Below are 16192 nucleotides of genomic sequence, written 5' to 3'. Positions count from 1 at the left end.
ATTTCGAACGATACGCATGCTGAGTCATTTGATAATCGCTCGATTTGTGAATTCTCTAATTAGCGATCCATGGTGAATTAGGCCCACAGTCCCAATGAAACATCGATATGCTATGTGCACTGCTTGTTGGATAAAAATACCCTACTTTCAGAGACCCTGAGTGTTTTCTCATTTATTTGTGCATATTTTATGTAGTGTGGTTACACAGTGAAAGAATATGGCTGACTGACTGATTGACTGACTGATTGGCTGGTGTGTTTCTAATGAAGCTAAGATTCACTTTGCTAAAGGTTTTTATATAAAAACTGAATTATCTTAAATGAACTGCCTCTTTGCTGTCTTTCAGAGCTGAAGATGGTGCGAATAGTGATGGCTGTGCTTGGGAAGGGCTGCCTGGCATCATCTTTTTGCTGTGCTTACCTGTATTCTAGTGAGCTTTTTCCTACTGTTATCAGGTAATTTGGTAACCAACACGCTAGGTGGCTTTATATTAGATCTCTGGCAGTCTCTGATAATGAAATCTATGTAACTGTTGTGAGACCATTTATGCATCATTAATGACGTCTCCCTTATGTCACACAGACAGAGTGGAATGGGATTCGTTGTGATGAAAGCTCGAATGGGTTCCATGGTTGCTCCATTGGTACTGATGTTGTCAGAAATATCTCCTGTCTTTGCCCCTGCGATATATGGAGTGGCAGCAATAATATCTGGGACAGCAGCAGTATTTCTAAGGGAAACCTGCAACCAACAATTGCCAGATACTATAGAAGAAGTGGAAGCCAGGTAACAGACAACTTCTGCAGCGCTAGTCTATAGATATTACTTGGGTCAAGTAAAAGTGAAGGTTGAGTAGTACATATCCCCAGCATCATCCAACTCCATAAGGGCAGTATTTCAGCGCTGGGTGACCAAATGTGTATACATCTGCCTAATGATAGCATACAGTAGATATGTAGTTTGATGTTGATAGTAGTGAATCTAGGGCATATATTTACTAAAGTGCGGATTTACAGAAGTGGAGATGTTGCCCATAGAAATTAATCAGAACTTATCACATATCTTGCACCTTCCAGAAGATAATAGCTAGAATCTTGAACTACTTCTATAAGCCCGCACTTTAGTAAATATACCCCGAAGAGTCACATGATGCAGTTTGCGCACAAATATAATAATACAAATATAATAATATAATTGTCATACACATGAGAGAATACAATAATATAGCTGTATGACCTGTGGAGGAGTCAGTACGCAAAGAACCAATCAGAAGTGTCCAGACCAGGGCTGAATTAAGCCTTAGGGGTGCCCGGGCACTTAAGACAGGGTGCCCCAATGGAAGGTGGGGGATGTATATTATATTGTGCATACCTCCCAACAGGTCCCATTCCAGGAGGGACAAAATGCTCTCTGCCTGGACTTCCCACTTAATATATGATTGGCGTCACCTGTGTTGAACTATTTAATTGATAAGAAAGGTACTTCAACACAGGTGATTGCAATCATAAATTAAGAAGGAAGTCCAGGTAGAGAGCATTTTGTTCCTCCTGGAATGGGTCATGGTGGGAGGTATAGATTGTGTATATCAAATTTAAACCAATGGTGTATGTTAGTTTTAACTAATAGTTTAATAATGCCTGAGTACTGTTTATATCTCCACCTAATTGAAAGACAACTATTTTATAAACTTTTCTTGTAGTTGAACAAAGACAACTTAACCTTAAAACACACATAGAAAAATAAAATAATATATCTTGTCACATGCAAGAATAGCAGCAGCCTCTGTACTACTTACACACTGGGAAAGGACTCAGGAGGACTCTCTGTGTGTGTCTCTATCTCTAGGCCCAAATGCTTTAGTTGCAAAACAGTTTACACAGGACTCAGACACCCAGTCGGGGAGGAGGAGAAGCTGGGATCCCTGTGTCACTTACAGCTCTCTCCACCCTTCTATCTCTCCTCCTGTCAGAAAACTCTGTCGGTAGTTCGTGTCTCTGCTTGCACTGCATAAAGTCCTGCTCGCATTCTGGCTGCTGGTTCTGCTGCTGCTTAAGAGGGAAAGCTAGTGATGTGTGCTCTGACAGGGGGGCCCCCTGACAAAGGGGTGCCCGGGGTACAGTATGCCCTGCACCCCCCCCCCCCCCCCCCCCTTAATCTGGCTTTGGTCCAGACAGTGCTGGATGCCACCATCCTGTACCTGCAGGGTATATGTCTCTTAGCAGACACAACTGAGGTTTCATTCATGTCTGGTGTTGCTACACAAATAGGAACATGCCCTTAATATACTTAACTAATTGCTTTCACATGACCATTCCAGGCGCATGAGGGCCACAAGTCAAACATATACATAAATGTAGAGTGTACTGTATGTGCAGTAATTACACGGGCCCGGGCTGCTGGAGGGGCCAGACATTCGGGTCCGCCCCCCCCCCCCCCCTCCCCGAATATACTTACTTCTGGCGTTGTTGGGCAGTGACAACTTTGGAAAGATGGCCACTGCACATTGAAAGCAAAGTCTCTGGCACAGTTCCAGAGTTTAAGCTCTCTAGTGCACGTACACCATCTTCCCAGATGTCACTGGGAAGATGGCGCCGCCAGCCAAGGAGGATGGACTCGCTTCCAATCAAGCAAGGTAGGAAGCGGGTCCCCCCCCCCCCCCCCCCCCACGCCCTACCTGACCCCCGTTTAATAAATGGTACCCCCTTGTGGAGTGCAAAGTGGCCCTGCAATTAATCAATTAATACTTTAATTAATTTTATCTTACGTCCTAAAGGATACTGGGGTCCATATTAGTACCATGGTGTATAGACTGGTCCACCAGGATCCATTGGCACTTTAAGAGTTTAACAGTGTGGGCTGGCTCCTCCCTCTATGCCCCTCCTACCAGACTCAGTTTAGAAAATGTGCCCAGAGGAGCCGGTCACAGCTAGGGTAGCTCGACAGAGCTTCTTTAGTAAAGTTTATTTTAGAGTTTATTTTACAGGGAGGCTGCTGGCAACAGCCTCCCTGCATCGAGGGACTTTGGGGGGGAGCAGTGTCCGCCCTGCGGGGTCTGAGTTACTGTATCCACTGACTGGACACTGAGCTCCAGAGGGGATAGATTGCTCCCCGCCGCAGGGGAACGCTCACCCCAGCAACATGCCGCCACCCCCTTACAGAGCTGAAGTGTGGCGAGTGAGTCATCAGCTCCCTAACAAGCAGGGAGCCGATGTGAAGATGGCGTCTACAGTGTAGGAGCGCAGTACTAACTATGCTCCGGAGGCTCAGCGGTACTTGGTGCGGCACTGTGAGGGGCGCCCTGAGCCGGCGCCTTGACCCTACACTGACCAGAAGGCCTGTCGGGGTCCTCAGATCTCAGCCAGCACAAATCCTCAGGCCAGTATAATCTTGGAAGAGCGGGAAGACAGCACCATTAAGGGGGTGGAGCTTCTCAGCAGCGTTCAGCAACATTTTTCTGTCTGCAGACACGCTGCCAGTGAAAGAACAGTCCCTCCAGAGCAACTCCAGCTATCTGTACGGTACCAGGGGGTTGTAGAAGGGAGGGGAGGCTGTGTATAGACTGTATCACCTATTAAGGGACACAGTCAGCGCGGGTTAAGGGTCTCCCTATACAGGGGCGGATTGGGAAATAAAAGTGGCCCTGGAAAAATTTCTAGAAGTGGCCTCATGTGGGCGGCACCAAATCAACTGTAGGCGGAACCAATACCAAAGTAGGTGGGGTTACTACTTCAAAATGTAATGTAGGCGGAGTTACACCTACAAATGGCAGAGCATGTCATATCAGCTGGACCTAATACATTAAAAAGTTTAGAAAATATTGTGTTATAGCAGAAGTAGTTAAAACTTGGGGAGACATGTAATCCTCTGCAAAATTACTAAATACTTTTTAAAGCAATTATAGCTAATTTACGCTATACTTTATTACAGTGGTTCTCAAGCTCGGTCCTCAGGACCCCAAACAGCTCATGTTATCCAGGTCTCCTAGCAGGTGCACAGGTGTATTCATTAGTCACTAACACATTTCATAAGGTGGAGCTAATTATTTCACTTGTGATTCCGTGAGAAGATCAGGAAAACATGCACCGTTTGGAGTCTTGGGGACTGTGCTTGAGAACCTGTGCTCTATTAAAAACAAGGAATACCATCGCCACTAACACTTACCCCCGACCTACCGCCGGCACTGCTACAACCCCCATACCTTACAACATGACCCTCTCCAGGAGGGACAGAATACTCTGCTCCTGGAATTCCCTCTTAATGTATGATTGCCCTCACCTGTGCTGAAACACCTTTCTTATCCATTAACCTGTACAAAACAGGTACCAGTAATCATAAATTAGGCGTGAAGTCCAGGAGCAGAGCATTTTGTCCCTCCTGGAGAGGGTCATGTTGAGAGGTATACACCCCCCCAGACCTGCCACTAAGACATCCTCATCATATTTTCACATGCCTCCACCACCATTTCCCCATATACGCTACACTACATTTCTGCACTACATCACAATACATCAGTGAGAGAGATGTAGGTAGAATAGGAGGGAAATGTTTAAAAGACTGCAGGCATCTTTGTAACTGTATATTTCTCTTACGTCCTAGAGGATGCTGGGAACTCCGTAAGGACCATGGGGTATGGACGGGCTACGCAGGAGATAGGGCACCTAAAAAGAACTTTGACTATGGGTGTGCCCTGGCTCCTCCCTCTATGCCCCTCCTCCAGACCTCAGTTAGATCTTGTGCCCAGAGGAGAATGGGTGCACTGCAGAGAGCTCTCCAGAGTTTTCTGTAGAAAAAGAATTTTGTTAGGTTTTTTATTTTCAGGGAGTCCTGTTGGCAACAGGCTCCCTGCATCGTGGGACAGAGGAGAGAGAAGCAGAGCTGGCTTGTCAAGTTGGGCACTGCTTCTAAGGCTACTGGACACCATTAGCTCCAGAGGGAGTCGGAACACAGGTCTCACCTGGGGTTCGTCCCGGAGCCGCGCCGCCGTCCTCCTCACAGATGCCGAAGATAGAAGCCGGATAGAGAAGGCAGAAGACATCTTAGGCGGCAGAAGACATCAGATCTTCATGAGGTAAGGCGCGCAGCGGTAAGCTGCGCGCCATTGCTCCCAGTCACACACACAGAGCAGCACTGAAGGGTGCAGGGCGCAGGGGGGGGGCGCCCTGGGCAACAATAAACCTCACATTTTGGCACAAATACACTTGGATTAGACTGCGGAGGCAGTAAATCTATGATCCCCCGCCATTTTATGAAAAAATCACTGGGACCGAAGCCCGCAGTCGGGTGGGCGGGGCTTGATCCTCAGCACTAACCAGCGCCATTTTCTCCACAGAAGCTGCATGAGGAAAACGCTGGCTCCCTGGTCTCTCCCCTGCTGAACTCACAGGCGGGAAAAAAGAGGAGGGGGGCACATTAGCGACGCAGTGAGTGGGAATTGGCATATTATATATAAAAAGCGCTATCTGGACATATTTTTTCCAGTGTTTTTAAGCGCTGGTGTGTGCTGGCATACTCTTTCTCTGTCTCTCCTTAGGACCTGGTTGGGGTTTTGTCCCCTTATAGGTTAATCCCTGTGTGTGTGGGGTGTCAGTACCTGTGTGTCGACATGTCTGAGGCGGAAGGCTTCTCCAAGGAGGGGGTGGAGCAAATGAGTGGTGTGTCCCCGTCGGTTGTGCCGACTCCAGATTGGATGGACATGTGGCATAGGTTGAATGCAAGTGTGGCATCTTTACATAAAAGGCTTGATAAGGCTGATTTAGGGGGGACATCAGGGGGTCAATCCTCAGATTGGACCGACTCACAGGGCCCGTCGGGGTCTCAAAAGCGTCCCTTAACACAAGACACTACTACCGACACGGATTCTGATTCCAGTGTCGACTATGGCGAAGTAAAATTGCACCCTAGGGTGACTAAAACCATTCAGTGTATGATTGTGGCAATAAGGGATGTGTTGCATATTGAGGATGAACCCTCGGTCCCCGACACAAGGGTACACATGTTTAAGGAAAAGAAACAGATTATTAACTTTCCCACATCTCATGAATTAAATGAATTCTTTGGAAAAGCTTGGGAGACTCCGGATAAGAGACCGCAGATCCCCAAAAGAATTTATATGGCATACCCTTTCCCTAAGCAGGACAGGGAGATTTGGGAATCACCCCCCACTGCCCTGACGCGCTTGTCCAAGAAAGTGGCGCTACGGCTCCTGACACAGCAGCCCTTAAGGACCCTGCAGATCGCAGGCAAGAAACTACCTTAAAGTGTATTTATTCTCATACGGGTGCTGTGCTAAGACCGACAATTGCGTCGGCATGGGTGTGTAGCGCAATTGCAGCTTGGACACATGAGCTGACAGATCAATTTGATAATATGGATAAGGATACTATATTCCTAACTCTAGCCCATATTAAAGACGCAGTCTTATTTATGAGGGATGCTCAAAGGGACATTGGATTGCTAGCTTCTAGGGCCAATGCCATGTCTGTCTCAGCGAGAAGATCCTTATGGACTCGCCAATGGACGGGTGATGCGGATTCCAAGAAACATATGGAAGTACTACCCTACAAGGGTGATGTATTGTTTGGGGATGGGCTGACGGACCTGGTTTCCACAGCCACAGCAGGTAAATCAAATTTTTTACCATATATTCCCCAACAGCAAAAGAAAGTAACACCCTATCAGATGCAGTCCTTTCGTTCGCACAAGTCCAAAAGAGGTCGGGGATCCTCTTTCCTCGCCAGAGGTAAGTGCAGAGGCAAGAGAGCACCTGCTTCGGCAGGTGCCCAGGAACCAAAGTCCTCCCCGGCTGCTCCAAAACCCACAGCATGACGCTGGGGCTCCCCTGAGGGAGTCCGCACTGGTGGGGGCACGTCTTCGACTTTTCAGTCAGGCCTGGGTCAGTTCGGACCTGAATCCCTGGGTGTTGGAAATAGTTTCCCAGGGTTACAAATTGGAATTCGAGGAGGTGCCCCCGCGCCGATTTTTCAAATCGGCCCTACCAGCTTCCACATCGGAAGGGGATGTAGTGTTAGCTGCAATTCAAACGCTGTGTATACAGCAAGTGATAATCAAGGTTCCCCTGCACCAGCAGGGAAGAGGTTACTATTCAACCCTATTTGTGGTCCCGAAACCGGACGGTTCGGTCAGACCTATTTTGAATCTGAAATCCCTAAACCTGTACATAAGAAGATTCACATTCAAAATGGAATCTCTCAGAGCGATAATAGCCAACATGGAGGAGGGGGAGTTTATGGTGTCTCTGGACATAAAGGATGCGTACCTTCATGTCCCCATATATGTCCCCCATCAGGAATACCTGAGATTCGCTGTACAGGATTGTCATTACCAATTTCAGACGTTGCCGTTTGGACTCTCCACGGCCCCGAGGATTTTCACCAAGATAATGGCGGAAATGATGGTGGTCCTGCGCAAGCATGGAGTCACAATTATCCCATACTTGGACGATCTCCTGATAAAAGCGAGATCAAGGGAGAAATTGCTGAACAGTGTGGCGCTCTCGTTGAGAGTGCTCCAGCAACACGGTTGGATTCTAAATCTACCGAAGTCACAGCTGATTCCGACAACTCGACTACCGTTCCTAGCTATGATACTGGATACGGAACAAATTAAGGTCTTCCTCCCAATAGAGAAAGCCCAGGACATCCAGAACATGGTCGGAGACCTGTAAAAACCGAAAAGGGTGTCAGTTCACCAATGCACTCGAGTTCTGGGGAAAATGGTGGCGGCCTACGAGGCCATTCCCTTCGGCAGGTTCCATGCAAGGGCTTTTCAATGGGACCTTCTGGACAAGTGGTCCGGGTCCCATCTGCACTTACATCGGAAAATAACTCTGTCCCCAGGGACCAGAGTGTCCCTCCTGTGGTGGTTGCAAAGTGCTCACCTCCTGGAGGGTCGCAGGTTCGGAATTCAGGATTGGATCCTGGTTACCACGGACGCGAGCCTCCGAGGATGGGGAGCGGTCACACAGGGAAAACATTTTCAGGGTCTTTGGTCAGACCAGGAGTCCTGTCTACACATCAATGTGTTGGAACTCAGGGCCATTTACAACGGCCTTCGACAAGCGGAGAGTTTTCTGCGAAACCTACCGGTTCTGATTCAATCAGACAATGTCACAGCAGTGGCTCATGTGAACCGCCAAGGCGGGACAAAAAGCAGAGTCGCGATGGCGGAAGCCACAAGGATCCTTCGCTGGGCGGAAAATCATGTAAGCGCTCTGTCAGCTGTCTTCATTCCGGGAGTGGACAACTGGGAAGCAGACTTCCTCAGCAGACACGATCTCCATCCAGGAGAGTGGGGACTTCATCAAGAAGTCTTTGCAGACGTAACACGTCTTTGGGGAACTCCTCAAATAGACATGATGGCGTCACACCTCAACAAAAAACTTCAGAGGTACTGCGCCAGGTCTCGGGACCCTCAGGCAATAGCAGTGGACGCTCTGGTAACACCGTGGGTGTTCAAATCGGTCTATGTGTTTCCTCCTCTTCCTCTCATCACAAAAGTATTGAGGATCATAAGACGAAGAAGAGTAAGAACGATACTCGTTGTCCCAGACTGGCCTCGAAGGGCCTGGTACTCGGATCTACAAGAGATGCTCACAGGAGATCCCTGGCCTCTTCCTCTCAGGGAAGACCTGTTGCAACAGGGGCCCTGTGTATTTCAAGACTTACCGCGGTTACGTTTGACGGCATGGCGGTTGAACGCCGAATCCTAGCGAAAAAGGGGATTCCGGAAGAGGTCATCCCTACGTTAATAAAGGCTAGGAAGGAGGTGACGATAAAACATTATCACCGTATCTGGCGAAAGTATGTGTCTTGGTGTGAGACCAAGAATGCACCTACGGAAGATTTTCATCTGGGTCGTCTTCTCCACTTCCTACAGACAGGAGTGGATATGGGCCTGAAATTAGGCTCTGTTAAGGTACAGATTTCGGCCTTCTCGATTTTCTTTCAGAAGGAATTGGCTTCTCTTCCAGAAGTCCTGACGTTTGTAAAGGGAGTGCTGCACATCCAGCCCCCTTTTGTGCCTCCAGTGGCACCATGGGACCTGAACGTGGTGTTGCAGTTCCTAAAATCACACTGGTTTGAACCGCTTAACAAGGTTGAGTTGAAATTTCTTACCTGGAGGTGGTCATGTTGTTGGCCTTAGCATCAGCAAGGCGAGTGTCAGAATTGGCGGCTTTGTCACACAAGAGCCCCTACTTGATTTTTCATGTGGATCGAGCTGAATTGAGGACACGTCCTAAATTTTTGCCTAAAGTGGTTTCTTCGTTCCATATGAATCAACCTATTGTGGTGCCTTTGGCTACAAGTGACCTGGAGGATTCCAGATCCCTGGACATAGTCAGGGCCTTAAAAATGTATGTAGCCAGGACGGCTAGAATTAGGAAAACAGAGGCTCTGTTTGTCCTGTATGGGGCCAATAACATTGGCGCTCCTGCTTCGAAGCAGACTATTGCTCGCTGGATCTGTAATACGAATCAGCAGGCTCACTCTACGGCTGGATTGCCAGTACCAAATTCGGTTAAGGCCCATTCCACTAGGAAGGTGGGCTCTTCTTGGGCGGCTGCCCGAGGCGTCTCGGCTTTACAACTTTGCCGAGCGGCGACTTGGTCGGGGTCAAACACTTTTGCTAAATTCTACAAGTTTGATACCCTGGCTGATGAGGACCTAGCGTTTGCTCAGTCGGTGCTGCAGAGTCATACGCACTCTCCCGCCCGATTGGATGCTTTGGTATAACTATAAACCCCATGGTCCTTACGGAGTCCCCAGCATCCTCTAAGACGTAAGAGAAAATAAGATTTTAAACCTACCGGTAAATCTATTTCTCCTAGTCCGTAGAGGATGCTGGGCGCCCGTCCCAGTGCGGAAACTCTGCAAGACTTGTATATAGTTGTTGCGTACATAAGGGTTATGTTACAGTTGACATCGGTCTTGGACCGTTACTGTCGTTTGTTCATACTGTTAACTGGTTATGTATGTTCCAGGTTACATGGTATGTTTGGTGTGGGCTGGTATGAATCTTGCCCTTGAAATTGCTAAATCCTGCCTTGTATTGTCCATCTCCTCTGGGCACAGTTCTCTAACTGAGGTCTGGAGGAGGGGCATAGAGGGAGGAGCCAGTGCACACCCATAGTCAAAGTTCTTTTTAGGTGCCCTATCTCCTGCGGAGCCCGTCTATACCCCATGGTCCTTACGGAGTCCCCAGCATCCTCTACGGACTAGGAGAAATAGATTTACCGGTAGGTTTAAAATCTTATTTTTTTTTTCAGACACTAGCTAGCACCTGCCATTCAGTGCAAACAGGCTCTTGTGTATGTTGTGTGTTTGTGCCGCTGCTCTGCTGCTTATTTTAGTCAGCTAGCTCGCTGCAGAAGCGCTGGTGTGGCCATGCTTGCTAGCCATTTTCCCAGGTTTTGTCACGTTGGAGGCATGACCAGCACTCGGGGAGCAGCAGGGCATGCCCCCATTACCTTTCTCCTATGAATATAACTGGCTATACACTTAAAGATTGATTGTCTAATCTGGCTGGTTGGAATGAAAACCTGGTACTGTATGGGAGCAAATGACAATTGACGGCCGTTCAGACAAATTGGATAAATCTAATGGATTTAACCAGTTTGTCTGATTGACCATTTTGCTGCTTTGCAGAGTTTGGGAGCAAATGGTCAATTGTCAGTTGATCCCTACTGTACATTACCAGCCAGATTGGACAGTCCAACCAGCCAGATTGGGCAATCAATCTATGGCCATCTTAAGCAAGCACGCATGTGAATGAGCGTTTTCTTACCTATATGATTTCTCTGTAACGGGGAACTTCTGAAGATATTAATCCTTCCTTGGCAGGCAGTGTCTCGAGTCAGTATTCACTATTCATGTAGGAGATCACATGGTCCGGAAGCCATCTGGTTGCGTAGGAATAAAGTGAATGTCATAATCATGCAACAGAGGTTCAACCAGATAAACATAGCAACATAAGCTTTGGGACAGAGCACAATTTAGTTTTCCTGATCAAACAATTTATATTAATAAAATATATTTGCTCATTTAGTACCATTTGTATCATTAATTTGTTTTCTTTATAACTGGTGTCCTACTGAATATTACTGTCCACGAGCCTTTTCTTCTAAACCTACTAATGGTCCTATATATGTGATTCCCCAGCGCCATCTCCCTGTGTATCTCTCCAGGGCCAACCCCCTGTGTCTTTCCAGCACTATCACACAGTGCGTCTCCCCAGCACATCCCAGCGCGACTCCCCAGCGCCATCCTCCTGTGCGTCTCCCGAGCTGCATCCCCCTGTGTGTCTCCCCAGCACCATCCCCCTGTGTCTCTCTAGCACTATCCCACAGTGCGTCTCCCCAGCACATCCCAGCGCGACTCCACAGCGCCATCCTCCTCTGCGTCTCCTGAGCTCTATCCCCCTGTGTGTCTCCCCAGCACCATCCCCCTGTGTCTCTCCAGCACTATCCCACAGTGCGTCTCCCCAGCACATCCCAGCGCGACTCCACAGCGCCATCCTCCTGTGCGTCTCCCGAGCTCCATTCCCCTGTGTGTCTCCCCAGCACCATCCCCCTGTGTCTCTCCAGCACTTTCCCACAGTGCGTCTCCCAAGCACATTACAGCGCGACTCCACAGCGCCATCCTCCTCTGCGTCTCCCGAGCTCCATTCCCCTGTGTGTCTCCCCAGCACCATCCCCCTGTGTCTCTCCAGCACTATCACACAGTGCGTCTCCCCAGCACATCCCAGCGCGACTCCCCAGCGCCATCCTCCTGTGCGTCTCCCGAGCTGCATCCCCCTGTGTGTCTCCCCAGCACCATCCCCCTGTGTCTCTCTAGCACTATCCCACAGTGCGTCTCCCCAGCACATCCCAGCGCGACTCCACAGCGCCATCCTCCTCTGCGTCTCCTGAGCTCTATCCCCCTGTGTGTCTCCCCAGCACCATCCCCCTGTGTCTCTCTAGCACTTTCCCACAGTGCGTCTCCCCAGCACATCCCAGCGCGACTCCACAGCGCCATCCTCCTGTGCGTCTCCCGAGCTCCATTCCCCTGTGTGTCTCCCCAGCACCACCCCCCAGTGTCTCTCCAGCACTTTCCCACAGTGCGTCTCCCCAGCACATCGCAGCGCGACTCCACAGCGCCATCCTCCTGTGCGTCTCCCGAGCTGCATCCCCCTATGTGTCTCCCCAGCACCATCCCCCTGTGTCTCTCTAGCACTATCCCACAGTGCGTCTCCCCAGCACATCCCAGCGCGACTCCCCAGCACCATCCTCCTGTGCGTCTCCTGAGCTCTATCCCCCTGTGTGTCTCCCCAGAACCATCCCCCTGTGTCTCTCCAGCACTATCCCTCAGTGCGTCTCTCCAGCACATCCCAGCGCGACTCCACAGCGCCATCCTCCTGTGCGTCTCCCGAGCTCCATTCCCCTGTGTGTCTCCCCAGCACCACCCCCCAGTGTCTCTCCAGCACTATCCCTCAGTGCGTCTCTCCAGCACATTACAGCGCGACTCCACAGCGCCATCCTCCTGTGCGTCTCCCGAGCTGCATCCCCCTGTGCATCTCCCCAGCACCACCCCCTGTGTCTCTCCAGCACTATCCCACAGTGCGTCTCCCCAGCACATTACAGCGCGACTCCACAGCGCCATCCTCCTGTGCGTCTCCCGAGCTGCATCCCCCTGTGCATCTCCCCAGCACCACCCCCTGTGTCTCTCCAGCACTTTCCCACAGTGCGTCTCCCCAGCACATCCCAGCGCGACTCCACAGCGCCATCCTCCTGTGCGTCTCCCGAGCTGCATCCCCCTGTGTGTCTCCCCAGCACCATCCCCCTGTGTCTCTCTAGCACTATCCCACAGTGCGTCTCCCCAGCACATCCCAGCGCGACTCCCCAGCGCCATCCTCCTGTGCGTCTCCTGAGCTCTTTCCCCCTGTGTGTCTCCCCAGCACCATCCCCCTGTGTCTCTCCAGCACTTTCCCACAGTGCGTCTCCCCAGCACATCCCAGCGCGACTCCACAGCGCCATCCTCCTGTGCGTCTCCCGAGCTCCATTCCCCTGTGTGTCTCCCCAGCACCACCCCCCAGTGTCTCTCCAGCACTTTCCCACAGTGCGTCTCCCCAGCACATTACAGCGCGACTCCACAGCGCCATCCTCCTGTGCGTCTCCCGAGCTCCATCCCCCTGTGCATCTCCCCAGCACCACCCCGTGTCTCTCCAGCACTATCCCACAGTGCGTCTCCCCAGCACATCCCAGCGCGACTCCACAGCGCCATCCTCCTGTGCGTCTCCCGAGCTCCATCCCCCTGTGTGTCTCCCCAGCACCATCCCCCTGTGTGTCTCCCCAGCACCATCCCCCTGTGTCTCTCCAGCACTATCCCACAGTGCGTCTCCCCAGCACATTACAGCGCGACTCCACAGCGCCATCCTCCTGTGCGTCTCCTGAGCTCCATCCCCCTTTGTGTCTCCCCAGCACCATCCCCCTGTGTCTCTCCAGCACTATACCACAGTGCGTCTCCCCAGCACATCCCAGCGCGACTCCACAGCGCCATCCTCCTGTGCGTCTCCCGAGCTCCATTCCCCTGTGTGTCTCCCCAGCACCATCCCCCTGTGTCTCTCCAGCACTTTCCCACAGTGCGTCTCCCCAGCACATTACAGCGCGACTCCACAGCGCCATCCTCCTCTGCGTCTCCCGAGCTCCATTCCCCTGTGTGTCTCCCCAGCACCATCCCCCTGTGTCTCTCCAGCACTATCACACAGTGCGTCTCCCCAGCACATCCCAGCGCGACTCCCCAGCGCCATCCTCCTGTGCGTCTCCCGAGCTGCATCCCCCTGTGTGTCTCCCCAGCACCATCCCCCTGTGTCTCTCTAGCACTATCCCACAGTGCGTCTCCCCAGCACATCCCAGCGCGACTCCACAGCGCCATCCTCCTCTGCGTCTCCTGAGCTCTATCCCCCTGTGTGTCTCCCCAGCACCATCCCCCTGTGTCTCTCTAGCACTTTCCCACAGTGCGTCTCCCCAGCACATCCCAGCGCGACTCCACAGCGCCATCCTCCTGTGCGTTTCCCGAGCTCCATTCCCCTGTGTGTCTCCCCAGCACCACCCCCCAGTGTCTCTCCAGCACTTTCCCACAGTGCGTCTCCCCAGCACATCGCAGCGCGACTCCACAGCGCCATCCTCCTGTGCGTCTCCCGAGCTGCATCCCCCTATGTGTCTCCCCAGCACCATCCCCCTGTGTCTCTCTAGCACTATCCCACAGTGCGTCTCCCCAGCACATCCCAGCGCGACTCCCCAGCGCCATCCTCCTGTGCGTCTCCTGAGCTCTATCCCCCTGTGTGTCTCCCCAGAACCATCCCCCTGTGACTCTCCAGCACTTTCCCACAGTGCGTCTCCCCAGCACATCCCAGCGCGACTCCACAGCGCCATCCTCCTGTGCGTCTCCCGAGCTCCATTCCCCTGTGTGTCTCCCCAGCACCACCCCCCAGTGTCTCTCCAGCACTTTCCCACAGTGCGTCTCCCCAGCACATGACAGCGCGACTCCACAGCGCCATCCTCCTGTGCGTCTCCCGAGCTCCATTCCCCTGTGTGTCTCCCCAGCACCACCACCCTGTGTCTCTCCAGCACTATCCCTCAGTGCGTCTCTCCAGCACATTACAGCGCGACTCCACAGCGCCATCCTCCTGTGCGTCTCCCGAGCTGCATCCCCCTGTGCATCTCCCCAGCACCACCCCCTGTGTCTCTCCAGCACTATCCCACAGTGCGTCTCCCCAGCACATTACAGCGCGACTCCACAGCGCCATCCTCCTGTGCGTCTCCCGAGCTGCATCCCCCTGTGCATCTCCCCAGCACCACCCCCTGTGTCTCTCCAGCACTTTCCCACAGTGCGTCTCCCCAGCACATCCCAGCGCGACTCCACAGCGCCATCCTCCTGTGCGTCTCCCGAGCTGCATCCCCCTGTGTGTCTCCCCAGCACCATCCCCCTGTGTCTCTCTAGCACTATCCCACAGTGCGTCTCCCCAGCACATCCCAGCGCGACTCCCCAGCGCCATCCTCCTGTGCGTCTCCTGAGCTCTTTCCCCCTGTGTGTCTCCCCAGCACCATCCCCCTGTGTCTCTCCAGCACTTTCCCACAGTGCGTCTCCCCAGCACATCCCAGCGCGACTCCACAGCTCCATCCTCCTGTGCGTCTCCCGAGCTCCATTCCCCTGTGTGTCTCCCCAGCACCACCCCCCAGTGTCTCTCCAGCACTTTCCCACAGTGCGTCTCCCCAGCACATTACAGCGCGACTCCACAGCGCCATCCTCCTGTGCGTCTCCCGAGCTCCATCCCCCTGTGCATCTCCCCAGCACCACCCCGTGTCTCTCCAGCACTATCCCACAGTGCGTCTCCCCAGCACATCCCAGCGCGACTCCACAGCGCCATCCTCCTGTGCGTCTCCCGAGCTCAATCCCCCTGTGTGTCTCCCCAGCACCATCCCCCTGTGTGTCTCCCCAGCACCATCCCCCTGTGTCTCTCCAGCACTATCCCACAGTGCGTCTCCCCAGCACATTACAGCGCGACTCCACAGCGCCATCCTCCTGTGCGTCTCCTGAGCTCCATCCCCCTTTGTGTCTCCCCAGCACCATCCCCCTGTGTCTCTCCAGCACTATCCCACAGTGCGTCTCCCCAGCACATCCCAGCGCGACTCCACAGCGCCATCCTCCTGTGCGTCTCCCGAGCTGCATCCCCCTGTGCATCTCCCCAGCACCACCCCCTGTGTCTCTCCAGCACTATCCCACAGTGCGTCTCCCCAGCACATCCCAGCGCCATCCTCCTGTTCGTCTCCCGAGCTCCATCCCCCTGTGTGTCTCCCCAGCACCATCCCCCTGTGTCTCTCCAGCACTATCCCACAGTGCGTCTCCCCAGCACATCCCAGTGCGACTCCCCAGCGCCATCCTCCTTTGCGTCTCCTGAGCTCCATCCCCCTGTGCATCTCCCCAGCACCACCCCCCTGTGTCTCTCCAGCACTATCCCACAGTGCGTCTCCCCAGCACATCCCAGCGCGACTCCCCAGCGCCATCCTCCTGTTCGTCTCCCGAGCTCCATCCCCCTGTGTGTCTCCCCAGCACCATCCCCCTGTGTCTCTCCAGCACTATCCCACAGTGCGTCTCCCCAGCACATCCCAGCTCGACTCCCCAGCGCCATCCTCCTG

The 16192-nt window shown here is 52.6% G+C and overlaps 1 protein-coding gene across 2 annotated transcripts in view; it reads left to right on the top strand.

The window, feature by feature from the left end:
• The window catches only part of LOC134969129 (solute carrier family 22 member 6-A-like), a 252681-nt gene that overhangs the window by 207053 nt on the left and 29436 nt on the right, over positions 1-16192 (top strand). For both annotated transcript variants that reach the window (XM_063944858.1, XM_063944857.1), the window contains 2 exons: positions 347-455; positions 583-786. In XM_063944858.1, the coding sequence (XP_063800928.1) occupies positions 347-455; positions 583-786 (313 nt within the window). The remainder of the gene's footprint in view (positions 1-346; positions 456-582; positions 787-16192) is intronic.

The sequence above is a fragment of the Pseudophryne corroboree genome, chromosome 11, assembly GCF_028390025.1.
Source record: "Pseudophryne corroboree isolate aPseCor3 chromosome 11, aPseCor3.hap2, whole genome shotgun sequence".
Classification (NCBI taxonomy): domain Eukaryota; kingdom Metazoa; phylum Chordata; class Amphibia; order Anura; family Myobatrachidae; genus Pseudophryne; species Pseudophryne corroboree.
Note: the sequence above shows the minus strand (reverse complement) of the source record. Positions and strands in the feature narration are given on the sequence as shown.